The sequence below is a fragment of the Capra hircus genome, chromosome 27 (assembly GCF_001704415.2).
Source record: "Capra hircus breed San Clemente chromosome 27, ASM170441v1, whole genome shotgun sequence".
Classification (NCBI taxonomy): Eukaryota; Metazoa; Chordata; class Mammalia; order Artiodactyla; family Bovidae; genus Capra; species Capra hircus.
The window spans coordinates 11,635,755-11,659,634 of NC_030834.1; the positions used below are offsets into that span (position 1 = coordinate 11,635,755).

The 23,880-nt window shown below is 49.2% G+C and overlaps 1 protein-coding gene across 4 annotated transcripts in view; it reads right to left on the reverse strand.

Annotated features, from left to right (window-relative positions):
* The window catches only part of PLEKHA2 (pleckstrin homology domain containing A2), a 64,602-nt gene extending 41,410 nt beyond the window's left edge, over window positions 1–23,192 (reverse strand). Inside the window, exons 1-2 of one of the 4 annotated variants that reach the window (XM_018041997.1) lie at window positions 22,944–23,192; window positions 9,404–9,567 (exon numbers count right to left, since the gene is read on the reverse strand). In XM_018041997.1, the coding sequence (XP_017897486.1) occupies window positions 9,404–9,544 (141 nt within the window). In that variant the 5' untranslated portion in view covers window positions 9,545–9,567; window positions 22,944–23,192. Of the gene's footprint in view, window positions 1–9,403; window positions 9,568–22,556; window positions 22,684–22,943 lie in introns of those variants that run through there. The other 3 variants (XM_018041994.1, XM_018041996.1, XM_018041995.1) reach the window with 3 other exon arrangements.

Consider the following 23,880-nt stretch of genomic DNA (forward strand, 5'->3'; position numbering starts at 1 on the left):
CCTTGGACAGCAAAGAGATCCAACCAGTCCATCCTAAAGGAAATCAGTCCTGAATATTCATTGGAAGGACTGATGTTGAAGCTGAAACTCCAATACTTTGGCCACCTGATGCAAAAAGCTGACTCTTTCGAAAAGACCCTGATGCTGGGAAAGATTGAGGGCAGGAGGAAAAGGGGATGACAGAGGATGAGATGGTTGGATGGCATCACTGACTGGATGGGCATGAGTTTTAGCTGGCTTCGGGAATTGGTGATGGACAGGGAAGCCTGGTGTGCTATGTCCATGGGGTTGCAAAGAGTTGAACACAACTGAGCGACTGAACTGAATTGAATGCAAACGACTAACACGATTATCCCAAAGTGCTTCTTAGTTTTTACTTCTTTTTAATTTAAACAAAGCACATCTTGTTATAAAAACAAGAAGCTTTCTAAATGACTAACATTAACAAGAAAGCACACAGCGCACTTACAGTATTCTATGCTAAGTCTCAAAAAGTCCCTACACTATTTTAATTCTTAAAACACCAACTTCGTAATAATTTACCCTAAGCAGAATTTGCTTTTTGGTGGGAAAAAAAAAAAAAAGAGAGATCTGTTGCTTGAAATCTTCTTTGGGGAATTTTTTTTTTCCTCCAAAGGAATTCTGCATTCTTACTCTAACCCAGAATGGACAAAAGCATGCCAGAAATTCCACTTAACCCTTGAAATCATGTGTTTACATGGATAGTTAATATACCAATTACATAAAATCCATGCATTAAAAACACTCTGTCCCCCAAATTTCTGCAGATGTGAAAGTTACACCACGAAAGTTATATGCTGAGAATATTTCTAGACAGACACACAAGAATGTGGAAACACTGGCCGCCTCTGGTGAGCGGGACACGTGACTGGGGGCCAGGAGTGGGAGGGAGAAACTGGTCTCATTAAATCAGTTCTCCCAGATTTTGAATTATATACCATGTGTGTGTACTGACCATTTTTAAAAGCAAGTTATCTTCCTGGTTCTTGGCATTATCATAGGTTCAGCATATCGTGCAAAAGTCTTTGGCCAAGCCGCATAAAATCCCTGGAGGGACCCTAGTTCCCCTACGAGGGATCAAACCCGGGCCCACAGCAGTGAAAGCACTGAGTCCTAACCACTGGACAGACAGCAAATTCCCCCAAAATCTTTTAAACATTGTTTGAACTTGTTTGAAATCAGCAACGCTCAGAAGAACGGCTGTTCCCATCTACCATTCCCGGCCTTGAACTGCAACGTTTCCCAGACTCCAGCCACCCCCTCAATCCGAACTGGCATGAACCAATCTGTCCTGTTACTGCTCGTCCTGAATCCAGTGGGATTTGTACCCTGACAGACTCCCTCGGTTTGTGTCAAGTCTGAAGTCAAGGAGAGACTCTGTTAGCAACCAAGAGCCTCTGTTCAGTCTTGAATGGTGGATTTTTCCTCAGATTCCAGGGCTGTTCCCTGTACTTGGGCTCCTAAGTGCATAGTTACAGCACTCCCCTAGATTGCATCCTTGGTGAGTATGCTATGCGGCATTCAGTACACCGCAACCTTAAAGCTGTTGCTCCATTTTACGTTCATTTCAAAAATCTGAACATAAGGTGAGTACATACTTGAACTCTCGGTAAAGAAATTAAATGTTAATAAAATAGTATACTCCCCCAAAATCTTTTTAATATTGTTGGATTTCAGCGAAATTTTGCTCAAGGAGGATTCTGATACAGAAAGCACAAGTTTTTAAACATGGCAATTTTGCCTAGCCTTTAAGACAAAATTATTGTTCATGCCATAGTACATGTTAATATCATTTTCTACCACTCTTTCATATTCTTTCTACTAAAATGCTGCCAAATATCCATCTTTATGTCAATACAGCTAAAGCTCTCCGTCCCTTTCAAAGGAAAGAACTGCTTTCAGCTTCAAAAAAAAAAAAAGCAAAGGGCTTTTATCAGGGTCCAAGAGTTACCAAGAGAGATGTCATCTTTTTGGATACTATGGTGATCCACAATTCACATCATGGCCTTTGGAAAATAAAAGCATCTGCCTATTTTTTGGCAAAAAAGAGAAAACACAATCTATGGAGTAAATCTGACAGGAACAACTGTCTAAGTGCAATAATACTGTTTTCATGCTTCGATTTATCCTTTGTTTGGGGCCATATAATTTAGTCTCCCAATTACTTATCCAAATGGGCATCACAAGAATGTAAGTGTTGCCACGCAACTGAAACAGAGCTGGTTACTCAGTCGGTAACAGAGTAGAGCAGCCTAACGAAGGAACTTCTCCTTTTCTGTCATGATAGGGATCAACGTTAAAGTAAAATACACCTGCCATGACTTCAGTGCAATGTTTGACAGGAAATCCAGCCAATGTCTGTCCCTATTCAGGCATTATCTGTGTCCTTGACGTTGTCAGCAGATTGATTTTTAAATGCATGAACCAAGTCAGGGGCCATAATCAATACTATTGAAACTTTCCATTTATAGGGTCCTTTAGAGCTAATGGGTTTCATCCTCTACCTGTTTGGTGCCACCTCTGTCTGGAGTTAAAAGCAACTTGATTGCATACTTCAGCACACAGATTCTAGACTCTTTATCAGGCACTCAAGGCTGTATCTGGTCTGGCACACATACCCACCGAACACACACCCACGACCAACCCTCCCCAGCAGATGCAGCGATGGCCTCCTATCTCTGTTTTGCATCTGAGGGCTGTCCTCAGATCCAGCTACTGGATCCATTCTGTCCACCTGCAGAGGGCCGGAACCCTGACAGTCCACCCTGGGGGATGCGGAAGCCAACCCCCTTGGGACAACTTCGAGTCCCCCAGAGCATAAGGCTAAGCCCATCGTTTGCCAACTTCTGCGGGAGCGCTGGCCCTATCTGCTCCCTCCCATTCCCTGTCCTGTTGCCAGCTCTCTTCTTAATAAAGAGCTTGCTACGAATCCTAGCTTCGGTGAGTCCTGGTCTTCTGGGGAATTCAGAACCCTGAACACCCTTGAGGCAGGCAAGCTCGCCTTTCCTCCTGGGTGCCACCCCTGCTCTATAGTGGCACTGTTTCCTTGTCCCCTTGTTTCCTTATCCACTTTGGCTCTGCTCCAGACAGGGTGCACAGCAATCAAACGAGATTGTTGCTGTTCAGTCGCTAAGTCGTGTCTGACTCTTTGCGACCCCATGGACTGCAGCGCTCCAGGCTACTGTTAAGTGAAAACACTTCAACCTGCAAAATGCACAACAAATGTGCATCACCTGTAGCAATTACGACTCTAACCTCACTCATCCTTGCAGACCTGGATCTAAGCCACCCCTCCATGAAGGGGGGCCCAGCAGTTTTCTCCCTGCCTCAATTTCATCTAATCCTGTCTCCTCACCTACAGTGCAAGCTGCACAAAAGGCCCAGACTCTGTCTTAGGCACAGTTGCAGCGTCAGCATCTAGGCTGGTGCCTGGCATATGGGGCATATTTAGCAAATATGTGATAAATAATGATGCTGAATTTCAAAGATCCCGCTCTAGTCGCAGTCCCTTAGGAAATGGAAGGGTGAAAGGCCAGGTTAAGGATCACCCAAAGGGCCCACGATGACTTGCCTAACATACAAAACACCTCAGGGCCAGAGTCAGAACCTGATCCTTGATCTCTCGTCTCCCAGGCCCATCCATCCGAGACTCCACCTCCAGGCCCTCCATCTTCCCTGGACCAGCAGCACAGAGGAAAACTGCAGCTCCTTCTCCTGCACCCAAACTAGTGGCATCTGGGCTGTTCAACTTTAACGACATGGTGTGTGTGTGTGTGTGTGCGTGCGTGTGCATGTGTGTGTGTGTGTAACTCAGTTGTGTCCGACTCTTTGCAACTCCATGGACTATATAGCTCGCCAGGCTTCTCTGTCCATGGAATTCTCCAGGCAAGAACATTGGAGTGGGTTGCCATTCCCTTCTCCAGGGGATCTTTCTAACCCAGCGATGGAACCTAGGTCTCTTTCATTGCAGGCAGATTCTTTACCGTCTGAGTCACCAGGGAAGTCTGATGACATGCTACCTTGTTGGAAAGACGGGTTGGCATTTTTACCACTGTAGTTTTATGTATGCTGTTTTCATTTTGCCAACAAAATCTGAAGTTTTCTGGTGGCAAAGACCTCTCTGAATTCCCCTCCACGTCATCGCCTCCACATCAACATGGGGTTGAGCACATGTATCAGGAGGAAAGAGGAGGACAAAGGTGAAGAATACAGGGACCAGTGGTGGTCCTTGGTGGTCCAGTGGTTAAAACTCTGAGCTCCCAACGCAGAAAGCCTGGGCAGGGAACTAGATCCTGCATGCCACAACAAAGAGCCTGCATGCCGCAACTGAAAGATCTCATGCAGCCAAATTAATATTGTTTAAAAAGGTGAAGAGGGTAGACACTGGAGTGAGACAGACCTGGCTCTGTGTTTACCACCTGCATGACCTTGAACAAAGCTGTTGACCATCTCTGCACCTTGAAGAGGAAATGCTAGATTTCCCAGGTCCCAGGATTACTGAGAGGACCTTAACGAGATAACATGCAAAGCATTTTGCACAATGGCTGGTATACCACACCCACTCAGTGAATATACCATACCTGCAGCCAGTGATACTGGTAGCAGCGGTAGTAAAAACAGGCTCCCAGAGACTTCCAAGGGGTTTAAACAGGCATAGATCAGAGACTTGGGTTCAGAAAAAAAAAAAAACCCAGCTTATTAAATACCGAAACCATTATAGTAGGTGTCTCCTTTTCCCTATAAACTTAAGACGTTCAGTGACGACACAGGTTCCCCAGTGTCCCTCTCCACAGGGAAGGACCAACCTTACCCAGGTTTGCTCTTGGGGATCACCTTCCACCCCTCTCTCTGACCCCCTGCTCTCTGCTTCACCTCACTCTGCAGAGCTTTCGCTTGGTACAGGCTCTCGTCCCAGGCCCAGGAGAGCAGTGTTGGACACTCTCCATTTCACAAAGGCATCTCTTTAACAGCCTCGTTCATTCATTCATTCATTCAATGAGCTCACATTTATCAAATACTGGACACTGGGGATCAAAAGCCAGACAAGCACATGCCCTCTAGGACCTCCCAGCCCTGAAAGTGTCCTGGCCTTCTTTATCTCAATCAGAGACTCACGTTTGCAAGCTCTCCTTCCTCCCAAGCAACACTAAGGTGACTGCCTCGGCCATAATAGCAGGGGAGCTGGTGTCAGATAGCCGGGGTTAGGATCCCGGCTCAGCCACTTTCTTATGACATAACCATGGGCAAACTTCCTCCCCTCTCTGCCTCACCCACCCCACCTTTAGAATGAGGACAGTGATGCCTGCCAACTAGACCTGTCAGAATGAAATGAAAACCCAATGACCCTGTATGGAAGAAGAATCTTAAAAAAGAGTGGATACATGTATATATATATATATATAAAACTGACTCGCTTTGCTATATACCTGAAACTAACACAACATTATAAATCAATTATACACCAATAAAATTTAAGAAATAAAAGTATAAGTCTGAGAGTGAGGCAAAGACAATAAAAACATTTTTCTAAATATTACTGTTGGAAAAGGTCCTAGAGTACTTGTATCCAAAATGTCTACAAACTATTATGCAATAAAACCATGTATTTACATGTCGGTTGCTCAGTTGTGTCTGACCCTTTGTGACCCCATGGTCTACATGTAGCCCGCCATGCTCCTTTGTCAATGGAATTCTCCAGGCAAGAATACTGGAGTGGGTAGCCATTCCCTTCTCCAGAGCATCTTCTCAACCCAGGGATCAAACCTAGGTCTCCTGTATTACAGATGGATTCTTTACATCTGAGCCACCAGGGAAGCCGAAGATCATGCATATACTCAAAGGAAAAAAAAAAAAAAAAAACAAAGAAGTCCTTAGAATAGTGCCTGGCACATAGCAATAAATGCTCACTCTACTATTTTATAGCTTACAGAAAGATCTAGCTTTTAGAGAGGATAGCTGTCTGGCCATTAACACAAATGAAGGGCTAAAGCTAACAACTGAAGTACGATGTTCTGAACTATTGCTATGTCACAGCAAGTCTCTCCTTTTTTAGGCATCTGCCAGCCAGCTGAAACCTCTGCTTCCACGGAAAATGTAAAGAATCCCGAGAAGGGACCACAAGCTCTATTTGCAATCCAGACTCGAAGAAGGCTGTATCACAGAGAGCATCCTGACAGTGCAGGGGGTCAGAGAGGCTCAGGAGGCTGCCCTGAGCAGGGTGGGAAGAGCCTCAGAGGTGGACCCCAGAGACCCTGGCAAGGAGGCCCGAGGCATAGCATCCCAGGGAATTGTAGGTTCTAGAACCACAGACAGCCGATCAGAGGGCAGCACAGAGCCAGGGAACTCTTGAGCACTGGCAACAGTCCAGATCTGAGATGGTGACCCGGTGGTCCTGGGTAATCCATCCACTCTCAGGGGAAGAGAGCTGGGCAGGATTCCCTTAGCACCTGAATTTTTTTTTTCATTTGTTTTTAATTGGAGGATAATTGCTTTACAATGGTGTGTTGGTTTCCGCCATACAACAACATGAATCAGCTATAAGCATACATACAGCCCCTCCCTCTTAAGCCTCCCTCCCACCCCACCCAAGCACATGAATTCGGGTTAAAAACAGTCCTAGCAGAAAGCAAGAGCTAATCCCCTGAGCTAATAAGACAGGTGAGCAGAAGGTACACAAAGAGAGAAAAGGGGAAGGATAAGACCCAGAGACCCCAGCCCAGGGCTCAGGCCTGGCCCGTCAGAAGCCAAGTCTACTGGCATCCAAGACTTGATTGCAATCCCTCTCATGGTGGGGAGGCAGCACCTTAAATGCTACTTCCTTTCCCAGCGGACATGTTGCCCCAGCCGTGGGCACCCGTGCAGAGCAATGCTGGGAAAATGGTGCAGAAGAACCCGAAGGCAAACCCAAGACCAACACATCCTAGGAGGCCAGCATTCCTAATCCACCCAGAATGGGAGAGATTGTGTGTGGGTTTCACTCTGCACGCTCAGCATTTTAAGTGAAAGACACCCACAGAAGGGCTACCAGGGATGTGGGTGAACCACGGGGTTCTATTTAAGTCTTTCCCTGAAAGGGGCTTCCCAGGTGGCTCAGCGGTTAAGAATCCGCCTGCCAAGGCCAGAAGACACGGGTTTGATGCCTGGGTCAAGAAGATCCTCTGGAGGAGGAAATGGCAACCCACTCCAGTATTCTTGCCTAGGAAGTCCCATGGGCAGGGGACCCTGGCAGGTTACAGTCCATGGGGCTGCAAAAGAGTCGGACACAACTGAGTGACTGAGCAACAATAACTTTCCGGGAAAAGGCAGCTGGTGGCAGTGACCTGAGTAGGTTGTCCGTATCTATAGCGTTTTCTCTCAGCCATCGGATCCACAGGACACATGCCAAAGGTCTCTAGTGGGTGAGCCCCCGGATATTTTGCACTTTCACATCTTACGGCACAAAGCCTTCCCCTAACACTCAGCCTCTCCTCTTCCCAAATCTCTGAACGAGAGCCGACCCTCAGCCGCATGCCAGCCCCCAACCCCAACACGGCCGTGAGCCATGACCTTGCCGGGTCCAGGGGCCATGCCAGGCTCTGGGGCCCCATCCCATCCAGCGCAGCAGGAAGGAAAGAGCCAAGAGCACTCATGGGGCCAGAAAAAAAAGACCTGAGATCCCCAGTCAGGAGCAGGGCAACTTTTTCCCAGACTAGTGATGACTCGAGGGATTCCGGGCACAGCACTAAAGAGCCTCAGGCGCCGTCTCGGTGCCTGACCCCCACAGAACCCCGAGCCAGGCACCCAGTTCCGCTGTGTGCTTGCCAAAGGCAGTCCCAATGTGAGCCTCCGTTTCTCATCTGTGGCAAACTGGATGGCCCCCAGAGTCACCTCCCACCCAGGATCCAAACAGGTCCAACCTTTGTCCAGTTCAGGGAGCCAGGTCACATTCTCTGCTGGGGCGGGGCCCCAGACTGGAAGAGCGGGAGTGGCCACGAGACTCAGCCTTGCCGAGAGGAAAGAGGAAGCGCTGCCCAGAGCCAGCATCCAGCCCTGCCAGCCTCTACTGGACTTCTGCAAGGGTGAAATTCCTGCATCCTTTCTCTTTTTCAAGTTTTAATTAACTTAATTAAAAAAAATTTTAATCTTTTGGCTGTACTGCATGGCATGCTAGATCCTAGTTCCCCAGCCGGGATTGAACCTGCACCCCCCGGCATTGGTAGCTCGGAGTTTTAACCACTGGACCACAACTTAATGCTCTGTGGTGACCTAAATGGGAAGGAAATCCAAGAAAGAGGGGACACAGGTATACGTACGGCTCATTCACTTTGCTGTACAACAGAAACTGAGAAACGTTGTAAAGCAGCTATACTCTAATAGAGACTAATTTTTTAAAAAGAGCAGATAATCTCTCTGAAGCTCTATCTTCTCATCTGTAAAACAGATGATAACAATACCTACTTCATAGTTGTGACAGAGTCAGTTCACACTGGCTCACGGGAGTCAGCTGTTACATTTCTGGAAATCTGCAAGCCAGTTGTAATGATAGCCATCATTAAAAACTAAACTATATAGAGTTATAATTAAATAAAATGTATTGAAATTTAAAAAAATTACTGATGGTGAGAAAAGACACCAGATCCCCATGGGGCAGGAGAGACGAGCTTCCTTTTCTACAATCTGGGGTGGCTTCTTGTGCATGTATATGTGCGTGCGTGTTGTGTGTGTGGAGTGTGTTGTCTGTGTTGCATATGTATGTTGCGTGTGTTGTGTATGTTGTGTTATGTGTGTTGTATTGTATTTATATGTTTGTGTGGAGTGTGTTGTATGTATGTTGTGTGTTGCATGTGTGTGTTGTGTGTGTGATATATGTGATGTGTGTTGTGTGTGTTGTGTGTGTACATTGTATGTGTTGTGTGTGTGTGTTGCTTGTGTTTTGTGTATACATTGTATGTGTTGTGTGTGTGGTGTGTGGTGTGTTACATATATGTTGTGTGTATTGTGTGGTGTGTGTATTGTGTGGTGTGTGTGGTGTGTTGTATTTGTATGTTGTGTGTGTTGTGTGTATGTTGTGTGTTACATTGTGTGTACTGTATGTATTGTGTGTTATATGTGTATGTTGTATGTTGTGTTTTATTTGTATGTTGTATTTGTATGTTGTGTGTTACATGTGTGTTGTGTTACATGTGTATTGTGTTGTGTGTTGTGTTGTATGTGCGTTGTGTGTGTTATATGTGCATGTTTGTTGTGTGTGTGTGTTGTGTGTGTGTGTTGTGGGTGTGTGTGGTGTGTGTGTGTGTTGTGGGATTTTTTCCCCTCCCTTCCAATCAGTAGGCTACTGCCCAAGAGAGAGGACCCCCCAGTGATGACGGGGCAGCCACCTGTGCCCTCCCATGCCACCTCTCACCTGGGGGTTGTCCATGTACCAGAGCAGGCAGTTGGCCTGCGTGTCCAGAATGAAGTACCTCCGCAGAAACTTGCCGCTGTTCTCATTCTCCTCGATGTCCAGAAACCCACAGATTCGGTTCTGCCGATCCACATAAGGCATTCCTGGGCTCTGCTCACATCACCCTGCATGGCGGGAGGGTGGAAGGGAGAGGCTGTGAGAAGAAGAGCGAAGCGGGTGCCTCGCTCTGGCTGACTCACCTCTGCCCTCTCCCACCGGTATCCTTCTTCCCCAGGGCCCCAGACATCCCACCCCAATCAGACTCCGGAAACGTCCACCAACTCTGTTCCACAAATGGTCACCAAAATCCATTAACGTGTATTTAACTAACTTCCCTGAGGCTCCACTATGTGCCAGGCAGAGTGCAAAGCATCTTCACACTCACGGAGAATGTAAGCCCAGACTCTGGGTCAGGGGCCTGAGTTCTATTCCCAGTTCTGGCCCCTTACTGACTGTGTGGCCACAAACTGTCTAACCTTTCCAGGCCTCAGTTTCTGCCTCTGTAAAATGGGGAGAGTAATGGGACCCTTATGGCAGAAAGTGAGGAGGAACTAAAAAGTCTCTTGATGAAAGTGAAAGAGGAGAGTGAAAAAGTTGGCTTAAAGCTCAACATTCAGAAAACAAAGATCATGGCATCTGGTCCCATCACTTCATGGCAAATAGATGGGGAAACAGTGGAAACAGAGTCAGACTTTATTTTGGGGGGCTCTAAAATCACTGCAGATGGTGACTGCAGCCATGAAATTAAAAGACGCTTACTCCTTGGAAGAAAAGTTATGACCAACCTAGACAGCATATTCAAAAGCAGAGACATTACTTTGCCAACAAAGGTCCGTCTAGTCAAGGCTATGGTTTTTCCAGTGGTCATGTATGGATGTGAGAGTTGGACTGTGAAGAAAGCTGAGTGCCGAAGAATTGATGCTTTTGAACAGTGGTGTTGGAGAAGACTCTTGAGAGTGCCTTGGACTGCAAGGAGATCCAATCAGTCCATTCTAAAGGAGATCAGCCCTGGGCGTTCATTGAAAGGACTAATGTTGAAGCTCCAATAGTTCAGCCACCTGATGCGAAGAACTGACTTATTTGAAAAGACCCTGATGCTGGGAAAGATTGAAGGCAGGAGGAGAAGGGCATGACAGAGGATGAGATGGTTGGATGGCATCACCGACTTGATGAACATGAGTTTGAGTAAGCTCCGGGAGTTGGTGATGGACAGGGAAGCCTGGAGTGCTGCAGTCCATGGTGCTGCAGTCAGACACAGGTGAGAGACTGAACTGAACTGAAATGCTTGGCAGACATGAAGCACTGATAAACACTAAGCATTATTATCATTTTTCAGAAAAGCCTTGTAAAGTAGGTCATAACCCAACTTTATATGTAAAGAAAATATCACAGAAAGAATTACTGCTCAGTCGCTTCAGTTGTGTCCAACTCTTTCCAACCCTGTGGACTGTAGCCCACCAGGCTCCTCTGTCCATGGGATTCTCCAAGCAAGAAAACTGGAGTGGGCTGCCATGCCCTTCTCCAGGGGATCTTCCCGACCCAGGTATCAAACCCATGTCTCCGGCATCTCCTGCAAAGCAGATGGTTTCTTTACCACGGAGCCACCAGGGACGTCCAGAAAGGACTTAAGCTCCAGTACAAATACTTGGATAAACTCTGCTGGGAATTCAGGTGCAGAGAGCAGCCCCCAGAGGCCTCAGCCCCGGCCTCACTTCCTTCACTTCACTATTTCCCAGAAGCCATTTGTCATCGGAAGAGTGAGAGAGCAGAAGAACACCCATCTGCAAACAGCTCCCCTGATTGCAGAACAGGGTCCAGCGATTGGAGACAAGCCACGCCCTGGGCCTCCCCAATTCTGGTTTCCTCCTGTCTGATTAGCCGATGTAAAAGCCCCGTTCTCTTCCCCATGAGGATAAGCGCCCTCCAACAGGCAGGCACGTCCCAGCTGAGAGCACAGTACACTGCAGAAGTGGGATGCAATGCCCGGGGGTTAGAAAACCCCACGCGACTGTCAGACCCTTGGGGACAGACGCCACTCACCCGTGGTCCCACTTGAATAGACACAGGAAACAGACCTGTGGACACAGTGGGGGAAGGAGAGGGTGGGATGAATTGAGAGAATGGCATTGGCTCCAAGAAAGCAAAATTCACAGTGACACAAACCCGCCATGGCCCCAAGCCTATGACTAAGCTCAGAGAGATGGCTGGCTTCGGGCCATGCCCTGCAGACCCTGGGTTAGCCTGTGAGTGGAGATGCCACACCCGCAGGCCTCCAGGCCAGGAGGAAAGTCCCACAGGCAGAGACACGCATTCCCAAAAGGTGAGGCGGATTCTAAGGATGTTGATGATGCTGTGTATTTTGGTCGACTGTGTCATCCGCTGCAGTTTATAAGGGGCCCTGCGGAGCTGAGAGGCTGTCCCAAGGGAAAAAAATACTCTGTTCACACACCAAGATGCCAGGGAAGAGCAAATCCCAGATTCTAGGTAAGGTCAGGCAGAAATTGGGCCGTGGGGCAGACGATTCAGGCAGGAGGCAGACAGGTCAGGGATCTGGTGGTAACTCACTAAGTAATGATGGGGTACAAAAAATATAGTGGGCCAGAGAAACAGGACAAAGATGAAACAGCACAGCTAGAAAGAGAGAGTAAAAGAAGAGATGAGAAAGGGAGAAAAAGTGGAAAGAAGAGGTTTTAGAAGATGGCAGAGGAGAAGGAAATAGCACGGTGGCAGAGGGACCCCAAGAGTGGGGTTGGGGGAGACACCCCGCTTCCCCGCGCACAGTGCATCATGTGGTCTGAGGTCCCTGTGGGCAGCTTCCCAAACTAAGCCTCCATCCCAGCTCTAGTCTCACAACTGGCCCGGCAGTGAGTTCAAGAAAGAGAGATGAGACGGGCTTTTTAAGCCAACGGTTAAGGAGCGAATGCCAAGGGAGGGACTTCGAGTCTTGCAGATGCCAGGTCAAAGATGGGGGGAGAGAGGTCAGAGGCTGGTTGGAGAGGAAGTGGATGGATCCCTGAGAAAGGATGCAGCTTCCGCCAGGGAATCAGGGGAAATCAGGAGTCCTGGGCAGAAAGGCTGGGTCAGCCCTGCAGTAAGTGTACACCCATCCCCCAGGAAAGCTCAGCAAATTCTCATGATGCCAGCCGGGCTACAGCGACAGAGGTTCCAGGGGCTTCGGGGCTGTCATCACTCCTGGGACATCTCTAAGAGGAAGGGTATAAACTGCAGCGGATAACACAGTTGACCAAAATACTGGCATCTGTCTTCACGCTTCCTTTCCAATATCCTCTCTTTAGCCCACAGGATTAATCAGTGTCTTTTACCGAAGTCAGAGGCCAGAGAAGAAACTCTTTCCACCATCAACATTTGTGAACAGGGGGCTGCCTATTTGCATGGATCCAAGGGTGGGCTTTCCAGGTGGCTCAGCTGGTAAAGAATCTGCCTGCAATGCAGGAAACCCAGGTTTGATCCTTAGGTCGGGAAGATCCCCTGGAGAAGGGCATGGCAACTCACTCCAGGATTCTTGCCTGGAGAATCCCCATGCATAGAGGAGCCTGGCAAGCTACAGTCCATGGGGTCGCACAGTCCAGCATCACTGAGCAACTCACTTTCATTTTTTTCAAGGGAGGGAGAGGACTCACAGGGATCAAAAGGCAAGACAATAAAAAGAAGAATTTTGGTTATGTATCTCCTGAGTGTGGTTCTAGCCCAGGGAGGCGGGGCGGGGGAGCGAAAAAAAGCTGCTCAGATGTCCTAAGAAGCAGCTGAGTCACAGAGCTCATCATCCTGTGGGAGGTGGGAGGGGTGGGGGGACGCAGAATGAGCGGCAGGAGAACGAAGCATCACACAGAAATGTGGTTAGATCAACCCACACAGAAGTGACACGCAAACCTGAAGTCCTAAGCCCGGTCTTCTGGCAGCGCATCCTCATCCCAGCAGCTGCTAAGATTTGGTACAGGGCGCCGACCACCCCTGACTCCAAATCCCCTCTACCTACCTCTTCAGCCTTCCTCCATCATCAACCAAGTCTCCGGGGGCTGCTCCCCTTTTTCCCGCAGAGGCTCCTCAAAGACAATTCACTCTGCCTCCAGCCCCCCACGCCCCCGGCCCAGCCCCAACCATCTGGCCTGGAGGGGAGAAAGAGCCCCCAGTCCGTAAAGGGGAAGGACACCTTGATGAAACACGCACATACTCTCACCCCTTCAAAACGTCCTTTCCAGCTCTCATGACACTCCTCAGGTGTAACAGTCTAGCCTGTCCTGTAAACTCTTCATTTTAACCAAGTTCCCCAAAGTAAAAATAAAAGGTAAATGGCAACACTGGGGGATACGTCCCAGGAGTTGCCCCACACACACACTCGGTATCCTGGGACCCTCAACCAGACAATGACTCCGGTCCCATCTCTTGGGACAACATGGCAAGTGTTCTCATTGTTGGGTCAGACGACCAGGCAGCATTCGCTCAGGCCAGCCCCTCCACCTACAATGCCAAGACCACCTAGCAAGGAGCTCAACGCACGGAGGGCAAACTGTGTGCAGGAAGGGCCCTCAGTACACCCCCTTCAGCACCCTCTCCTTCCAAAGCACGCCAACCTCCCTAGTGTTTTCTGTTTGTGCAAAACTCACCATATAACAATGCTGGCATTAAAAAAAATCACTCCAGCCAATCGTTTACACTTTTGCATGCTTTTTCATGCCCCTATCCACATAATCAACCTTCTTAAAACTTTCAATTATGTCATAAACATGTTCCATGTTCCTACCCTGTCTTTATAATCAGTGTTTCTAATGGTTGCATAACATCACTGGACTGGACTTACTATAATTTACTTAAACCATGTCTCCAGGATTAGACAGTTAGATGATATCCAATTTTTCTAATGCTAAAATTCATGTTTTTATACGTTGTTTCTTCTTTTGCACTCGGATACCACATAAATTCTAAGTCATAATAAGACTAGATCATAAGTTATGATCTTTTATAACTCTTGACACCCATTACAAAATTGCTTTCTAAAATTATTTCATCCGTTTACACTGCAGCCAGCAACATATTGTTACACTACATACACTGAATGTTCTTATTTTCAACTGTGGCTAGTTTAAATATATAACGACGCCAGGGAGGCAGAACATTTTCTCATGTTCACTTCCTGCTTCATCTTCCTTCCTAGACTTTGTTTAATGAAAATCAAAATTATGTGTGCACACAATCCATTTCTCTTCCTCTCTCTCCCTTTCACACAGACACACACACACACACACGTCAAACAAAACCAAAACATGGCTTCACATAATCCAAGTAAGAAAATACTGGTTCATAATGAAAAGTAAAAGAGACAAGTTTTACATAATCTAGGTGTCTTGTAAGTTTCCAAGTATGTGCTGCAGGTGAAAATATGTTAAATATTTAATTCATGATAAAAGTGAAACTTTTAGAAAGAAAGGGACTTTGCGTGGAGTTTGCCTACTGATCAGCAGCAGAAAATGAGTTAAATGCCAACCTGGCCTAACCCGAAATTCCTGGCCAACACTTGCCCACTGATGAGATAAAGGTCAGGAGAAGTAGTCAACGGCTGCCCACCTTCCAATGAGATGAGCGCATCGGGCAACACCCCTGTCCCAAACGTCGCTCCACTGCTCCTTCCAGGGCATTGGGCTCTGTCACAGGAGGAGATTCAAGCCAATAAAATCGTCCCCTAGGAACTGAGGCAACTGACATCTTCATCAGGCTCATTAATATCTAACAGATAACTAGGACTTCCCTGGTGGTCCAGACTCCACACTCCCAAAGCAGGAGTCCTGGGTTCGATCCCTAATCAGGAAACCACAGGACAGGCACTGCAACTAAGGCCTGGCACAGCCAAATAAATAAATATTTTTTAATTTAAAATATATATATATAATAGATCCCTGGGACCAAGACCCCAAGAAAGTAGAACATGTCCCAGCAGAAGACTGATGCACCAGTGGGGAAGAAAAGTAAGAAGGCTGAGGCCGGAAACACATGAAATCTACTTGAGGACACCGCCTAGAATTTTCACACACCTAGGACAGGAGGAGCAACCTTTCTGGAAAGAAACTTGGCAATATGAAACAAGAGGGCAATACGAAACAAAAATGCACAGTTTATACCCTCTGACCCAATAATTCTACTTCCAGCATTCCATCCAAGTAAATAAACAAAGATGCAAATACAGATTAAAGATAGCAACTACAACTGAATTTATAGTGACAAAAAGTTGGAAATACCCTGAACATTCCAATGATTAGGTAATAAGAAGTGACAGAATATTCACATAAGGAAATGCTGCACAATCTTTAAAAAACTATGTTTTCACATAATTTTAAATAAATTAGGAAAAAACTCACCATAAGCTTTAAGATATAATAACACAATTTTGAATATGAACCCAAGGCCTCTGAATATTGTTTTTATATTTCTGTATTTGGATAGAAAAAGACTGACATCCAGACACTAAAATATTAGCAGCTATTATCCATAGGTCATGGGCAAATTTTATCTACATCTGTATGTTTTTCATATTTTCCAAATTTTTATACAGGAAGTACATGTTACTTTATTTAGCAGAGAGGAAAGCTATTTAACTCCACACATACCCCCATCCCCAGTGTAGAAGTTTTGAAGCTGAGAAAAAATTTCTCAATTCTCCAGAGTCCATAAAGAAGCAAAACCATGCTTAAATTATAGCTCTCTTGGGACTTCTTGGTGTTTCAAAGTCTTAAATCTAATAAAGCCCTATTCTACCCATCACAACTGCTTAAAAGCTTGGTACCTACCCAGAGGGCTTTGGCGCCCTCCAACCTAGTTGGGTTTCTTACTTCCTATTGCAACCTCCTCTAAGAGAGGCTCTTTCTTTCCCTTGTGGGTTTGGTTCTTTGCTCTCTGGTCTTCATAAAAGGAGCCCCTGTCCTGGGGGTCAGCTGAAGATTCACAGCCAAGTCAGTGCCTCGCTCCTGCTGCTGCTACACCCTCTGCGACACAGCCTCTGTGATACAGCCTCTGTGACCTCTGTGAGACAGCCCACCAAGTGCTCTGGGGAAGGGAAGCAAGGACCCCCAACAAAGACCACCACCCCCACCCCCCCCCGACCCAGTGGAATTTTCCTTCTTGAACTCTGGGAGATGAGACTGACGTGTTTAAGCTAAATGTTTAGACAAATGAATGAAAAGGTGGATAAACAGAGTTTTTAAAGAAAAGCTAAAGAGCTATTAAGTCATGAAAGCTCCGGCTTAGTGTACTGGATGTCTTATTTTTAAGATCATGGGTTTGAAGATACAGAAAAAAAAAAATAGAGGGAAATAAGGGAAAGTCATCTGCCTGATTGGTCTGATACTTCTGAGATAAATACAAACGACAGAAGTGATATCAGAGATAAAGCCTTAAACGGTACTGGTCCCAGGATGAAATAATCCACTGTAATCTCCTGCAGTTCAGAACTGAAAAAAAAAAAAAAAAATACATTCATCCATTTGTACATTTGCAGATTTTTCTTTCACGTGACTTGGTGTTAGCAGGACAGGGAATTCCAAGGATTCTGCTTCAGAAAAAAGTCAGGAAGGTGTTTCTTGTGCTGTCTTGTCACCCTCCAGGATAGAGCTGGGGACGGCAGCATCGGTGGTGAGCGAGAGGGACACCGCAGGAAATTGCTAAACTTCTACAGGAGAAAGTGAATCAGGAAATGACATCAGAGGTCTCAGCAAGGGCTGTAATGAGCAGACAGGAACTGGGCTGTGGAGTTAGAAAACGCTGGGCCAGACGATCAGAGAGGTCGCCTGTGTTTCAATATTCCAGCCTACATTAGGGTGCATTGTGGAGGGCCCAGCAACACTCAGGGACCCAGTAAAAACACAACAGCAATAATAACAACAACACAAGCAACATCTATTTGGCAACCCAGCCCTGAGACTGGGCCAAAGAGTCCAACTTTGAAAGTGTGGGAACATCTATTTCCTATGGCTATAATATCACTGCATTCTGAAACTGTCATAAGAGCACATTCCAAATAGTCTGAGGCTGGAGAATAATGTGTGAGAGAAGGGAATGTCCTGAGAACACGTTCCCAGCGGAAGAACAGGCTGAGGAATGCAGACATCCACAGGAATGGGGAGGGGAGGAAAAGGTGCCCAGTCCCCAGTGGACCCGAGAACCCTGAATGGAGGCAAGAAACACTCAAGGAAAGTTTTCGGGCGAGGGGGGAATGCTGGGGAAAATGCAGAAATGACTGAATACTGATACTGAAAATGACAAAATATTTTACATACTCATGATCTCTCTGAACAGCCTCATCTCTGTTCAGAGAAAATGTGGTTGCTGGATGGAGCTGGCAGGAAGCAAAGGTCTGCCTTTGACTCAAGGTTCCTAACCCCAGGGAATTCACAGCACTGGAAGCAGCCAAGGGGATAGGGGTGGGGGGTGGGGGCGGGGGCTATAAATAACCTGTAGAAACTGAGATTTTCCACTTTCAGAATGTGACAGTCCCTCAATTAGAAGATTCAACAGTTCAGTTTCTCTGTAGGGCTTCCTAATGGTAGCAGCAAAGAGGGCATCCTTATTTGTCCCAGGTACTAGCCTTTTGCAAGGTGCTGGGAGAGTATAAACAGCCTAAGCCTGCTAGTCTAAATGCCTTGGGCTCCATCCCGGGAAGCAGGGAAGGAGGAGGAGCTGGGTGTGGCCCAGAGGATGTGCAGATGACAGCCATCAGTCGGTTAGAGTGCATCTGATGAAACTCTTGCAAGAAGAGGGTGTGCTGACTTCACCGACGTGCTGGGGTAAAGGGAAAGACCGTGGGTCTCAGAGCCAGACAGATGAGACTTAACTTTCCGGGGTCTGTTTCCTCGTGTGTAAAATGGAGAGAACTGCTGTACTGACTTCAAAGGCTGCCATGTGGATTAAACGAAATAATGTGTGAAAAGTGCTTAACAGGAGGTCTGGTAAAGACAAAGCACTGGGTAAATGTGTGTGTGTGTGTGTGTGTGTGTGTGTGTGTGTGTGTGTGTGGTTGGGTAGGTGTGGAGTGCCTAACAAGCAGTATATGACTCCCATCACTAGTTTAAACAGGGCGGACAGCTGCCAGACTGACTCCAGCCCTCCAATATCAGTAAGCAAATCCCACTGAGAAAGCAGTGATGCTGGAATCTTTCACAAGGATTCAAACGAGCTGTCTCATTTGAATGTTCTCCTCGGAGAACCATCATATTTCTCACCTATAAATTTCTCCAAGAAGTTATTGAAAAAAGTGCAAGAGATCCATGGGATCCATGTGGGCCAGGTCACCCAGCAGGTTCACAGACCCAGGCCTGCAATCAGGTGCCAGGAAAGGGACTCTGGAGCCACCTCTTGCTCAGCCCGGGTTTGTGGGGGAGGGTGTGTGGTGGGAGGGTGGGGGTGAGGGTGAGGAGGGAGGTATCATAGATGCTCTCTGCAAGTGGACGGCCAAATGGAGTCCGCAATGATGGGAGAGCAAGCCCTCACCTTTGCCCTTTAACTATCGTGTGTCTCAAGGAGAAGGGGACCTCACTTCCCACTCTCTTTATCTCAGCTGGCCTGCCTCTACTGGCACAAAGGTCCAGACCTGAAAGCCTCCTGCCGCCCTGGGCAATGTTGGAAGCTCCTGTCCCAGCAGGCGTGGATCTCCCCCACCTCCCCGGAAGAAAGAGCCCAATTCAGTCTTTAATCTTCTGCACATCAATTTAATCAATGGGGGTCAAGGATAAAGAAAAGGCTTCCAGGAGAGAGAGAAGTTATAAAGCCCAAAAGGGTGGATGGTTTTACCAGCAGGGACCAGGGGAGGGGAGAGCAGAGCAACCCAAGATTCAGAGGTCAGTGGAGTCTTCCAGTTACTGCCCCACCGCACCAACCACCAGCCTGTGGAGACCCATCCCTCCTACCCCATCGCCCCACCATGGCCAATTCCCTGGCTCAGTGATGAGCTTCTATCAGACAGAGCTAGCAATCTTCTCTTGCTGTTGCACTACAATATTTGCTCTGCTCTCTTCCTTTCCAAAGCCTAACAGATGGGACCACCGGAGTCCTCTCCAGCTCACCAAGATGCACGGAAAACTGAAAGTAAGGCGACCCCAAGTGCTCACTCATGCCGACGCTGAAGCTCCAACACTTTGGCCACCTGATGCAAAGAGCCAACTCACTGGAAAAGACCCTGATGCCAGAAAAGATTGAGGGCAGGAGGTGAAGGGGATGACAGAGGATGAGGTGGTTGGATGACATCACTGACTTGATGAACATGAGTTTGAGCAAACTCTGGGAGACAGTAAAGGACAGGGAAGCCTGGTTTGCTGCAGTCCATGGGGCTGCAAAGAGTCAGACACAACTGAGCAACTGAACAACAACAGCTGCTCGTGGTGGAGGAGGAAAGAGGCAGGGAAAAGCAGCGTCCCAGCACCCAGACCATCTTTTCCAAATGCCAGGACTATGTCAGCCGGAATAAGCAACGCCACAGTTTCAGGGAAACCAAAGAGATATTTACTGCACTGGGGCCACAGTAACATCTAATGTGAGGGGCATCACCCACCTGTCTACCTGCCCCACGAAGAAGACCGGAGATCCACAAAGCGCCAGCTGAATGCACATCCGAAAACCATCCCTGCTGATCTGGACTCCTTAGTGACCCAGCACTTACAGCAAATAACAGGCAAACCAGCAGGCAGGCTGTTCAGAGGGGCTTGGGTGATAGCGCTGAAGCTTCGCCCTTTTCATTTTTTGCAGAATTGCTCCACCAGCACGCACCAACCAAAAGCAGCATATCTCTAGTATTTATTTTAACCTCAGGGGGAAATACTGAGCTGAGAACAGTTCAGCACACTATGATGACATGACGGGATTTGCAGGCCCCACTTCCTTATACAGAAGAGAGAAGCAAGCGCCAATGGCAAAAGAAAAGAAGGGTTGCAGACTCTCCACCAAAGGGCAGGTGGCTTCTTGACCCACACCCAGGTGAACACCCACCCACCTGTGAAGTGAGCGAGTCTCCCAGCAGTAGGAGTGCCACACACACTTGTCAAAAGCGGGGCTTAGGACTTCCCTGGGGGTCCAGAGGCTAAGAATCCACCTGCCAATGCAGGGGACACGGGTTCGATCCCTGGTCCTGGAAGACCCCACAGGCTGTGGGCCAACCGCACACTACAACTACTGAGCCTGGGCTCTAGATGCTCCACAAGAAGGAAAGCCACCACAATGAGAAGCCTGCACCACAACAAAGGGTAACCCCTGCCCCCCGCAACTCGACAAAGCCCACACCCAGCAACCCAGCGCAGCCAAAAATAAATAAATAAAATATTTAAAAAATAAAGTATCAGCTATATATTGTCCATATGAGACTTAATTAAAAAAAACAAAAGCAGGGCTCACAAAGAGGGCAAAGGGCACTTAGGTCCAAAGGCAACATCAGAGATAAATCCTCACAAACCCGCTTGAACCAGTCCGAGGCACTTTCACACTGCGCTCTCCCATTTGGACAGGGCACACAATTCCTGTGCTTGCAGTCACTCATTCATTCAACAAACATTTACTTAGCACCTAGCAGATGTCATACACCACCAGGCTGGCACAGAGTCTAGACGACAAGCTAGGGCCAAAGTCACCTGCATTCAAGTGGGACACAACAGAGAAGGCTAATATCTGAAAAAGGATGAAGTTGGGTTTTTTTTTAAAAAGCCTCTGGCTTCTTGGGCTTCCCTGGTTGCTCAGTAGTAAAGAATCTGCCTGCCAGTACAGGAGACATGGGTTCGATCCCTGGTTGAGGAAGATCCCACATGGCATGGGGCAAGTAAGACCCTGCACCGCAACCACTGATCCTCTGCTCTAGAGCCTGGGAACCACAACTACTGAAGCCCCTGCACCCTAGAGCCAGGACTCCCCAAGGAGAGGGGCCACCGAAAGGGGAAGCCCACTAGAAGAGTAGTCCCCCCGCCAACCTCCCCCATTGCCGCAACTGGAGGAAAGCCCTGGAAGCAAGGAAGATCCAGCACAGGCAAACATTAATTCCAAAAATTAAGTAATTAATTTAAAAAAAATTTAAAGCCTCTGGCTTCTCAAAGCATGCTGGATCTCCATTTTCACAATCTGCACTCTGTTTTAAATACCGGTGGATCTCCTCTGGCCCCCTCAGGTGGTAAGCCCCCTGAAGACAGAGGCTATCTTTTGTTCAGCACCGTCTTCGGTGTCTTAATTACCCAAAAAATACCCATTGAATGTAACTGAAACAGAAAACAAACACTACTCTTCCCAGATCTTTGGCCTTACTGTTTCGGAAGGCTTTGCTCCCCAAGAAAGAAAGATGATGAAGCTTCAGAAAGGAGGAAAGGGGAGGGGGTGGGGTGCGGCGGCGGGGAGGGGTGGCTGACTTAGATACATTGAACACAACAGGAGTACAGTGTTGGAACTTCAGGCCAAGCGCACCCACCCCTCGGCGGCCCGAGGCGCCCCCTCCCCCTTCCGCCAGGAGCCACAGCTGGCGTCCCGGTAGAAGGCCCGTCCCCTCCCCCTGCTCCGCTGTTTGCTCTCCTCCGAAAATCCCCATTTGGAGTCCGAAAGAAAGACAGCGGGGTGGGAGGGGCGCGAGAGGAGTTAGAAGGGGAAGATGCACCAAGTAGGAAGGGAAACCTCCCCGCGAGGGACTGGGGGCAGGGCTGGCCTGGGGAGGAGATGTGACCGCCTCGGGGGAGACGGCCCGGCCGCGCCTCCTCTCTGGACGTGTCTGCACACTTTTCGTTCCTACACTGCCTCTCTTTTCCCTTTCCTCTTTTTTTATTTTTTTAAATCGATGCATTAATAGTCTTTAGAACTGGAGCAGAAGAGGGAAGCGTGTAAGGTGGAGGGGAAGAAGTTGATGAGACAGCCAGCCAGATCCCCTTGCCTGCTTTCCCCAATCTAGCACCCCACCTGCATTTTAGGGCCGTTTCCTCCAAGTCACCCCAGAGCCCGCAGGTCCAGAAGCCCGAGGGCGCTCAGGCTGGGCCCACTGGGCAGGGGCGGGATCTCCCTGGAGAGCGTTCTAGGCCTGCCACGGAATAAGGCTAACAGGGGAAGAGAAAGATGCGTCTCCGAGGCCCCATCCGTGCCCCGGGGGACTTGCCTGGACGTCGTCCGCTTGCCTCCCCTACCTGCAGCCCGGGCAGTCGTTGCAGGGCGGCTACCCCAGCGCCAGAACCCGCCGAGAAGTTTCGCCGCTGCAAACGTGAGAAATCGCAGCTCGGCAGAACACCCGCCCCCACCCAGTCGGCGGCCCCACCCCCGCAGCCCGACCCCTGGCGGCGGCGACCTTGGCCACCCCGGACGCTCCCGAGGGCCGAAGGGGGGGTGCTACACTGCGGGCTCCCCGGGGGCCATCGGAGGCGGCTGGGGGCGGTGGCGACCCGTCCCGGGGTCCTGGATCCCCAGGTGGGCACCCCCTCACCCGCCGCCCGGCCTCCCTGCCGGCCCCGGAGGCGCGCGCCCCGGCCGGCGCGGGCGCCCCACTTACCCCGCCGCGCAGGGCCGGGGCTCGGGCAGGGTGCGCGCGTTACATCCGGCTGGAAGCGCCTCTCGGGCCCTCCGGGCCGTCTCTCTCGGGGGGACGGAGGGGACGGGAGGTGGTCTCTGTCGCCGCCAAACTCTCGGAGGCTTCTGGCTCCTCCTGCTCTTCTGCCCCCGAGCCCTCACTCCCTCCTTCTCTCTTGTCTCTCGGCCCTTTTTTCCGGGTTAATTACGTTTCGCATTAAAGCAAAACCCAGCCCCGGATGTGAGTACAAAGCTCCGCCGAGCCCGCCGGGGGAGGAGAGGGGTGCCGGGGCGGCCGGGGGGCGCGGCCGGGGGCGCGGACCTCGCGGGGGCGGGGAGCCCGGCGGCGGCCCCCAAGGCTGGGTGCCGGGATCACCCCCCAACCCTCGCCCTCGCCCGCGGGGGGCGGCCGCGCAGGTGGGACGCGGGCCGGGAAGCCCGCCTGGCGGAGGGAGGCCCTGCCTCGGACGCCGGGCAGCAGGTGTCCGAGTGGGAAGGGGGCCCCGGGATGAGAGCATCCTTGGGGGAGGGAGGCAAGCCGGAGCGCGGGCTCACTCTTGACTCCATTTCTTCTTCCCCAGCCCCCTCCTCCAGAGACTTCAGGCGGTCCTCCGTCGGACCCCGAGTCTTTAGCCATCTGGGACCGCGGGGCTGAGGTTTAGGGTTAGGGTCGAAGCAAGTTATCTCAGCTCTCCCGGGTTGTCACGAATGAGCCCCAGGAGCCCGGAGAGGGGTCTCACTTTCTAAGGGTGCCTAGGGGCTTTTTTCCGAGCGTGGCGCCAAGACGCCCTCCCAGCCCTCGGAGCTGGAGGAGAAAATGGGAAACCGACAAGCAGGTATGACGTCCTATTGCCGAGAGGGACCGAAGAGAACCCAAGGGTGCCGGCGCAGCCTCTGCCCTTATCTCTTTCGATCCACGC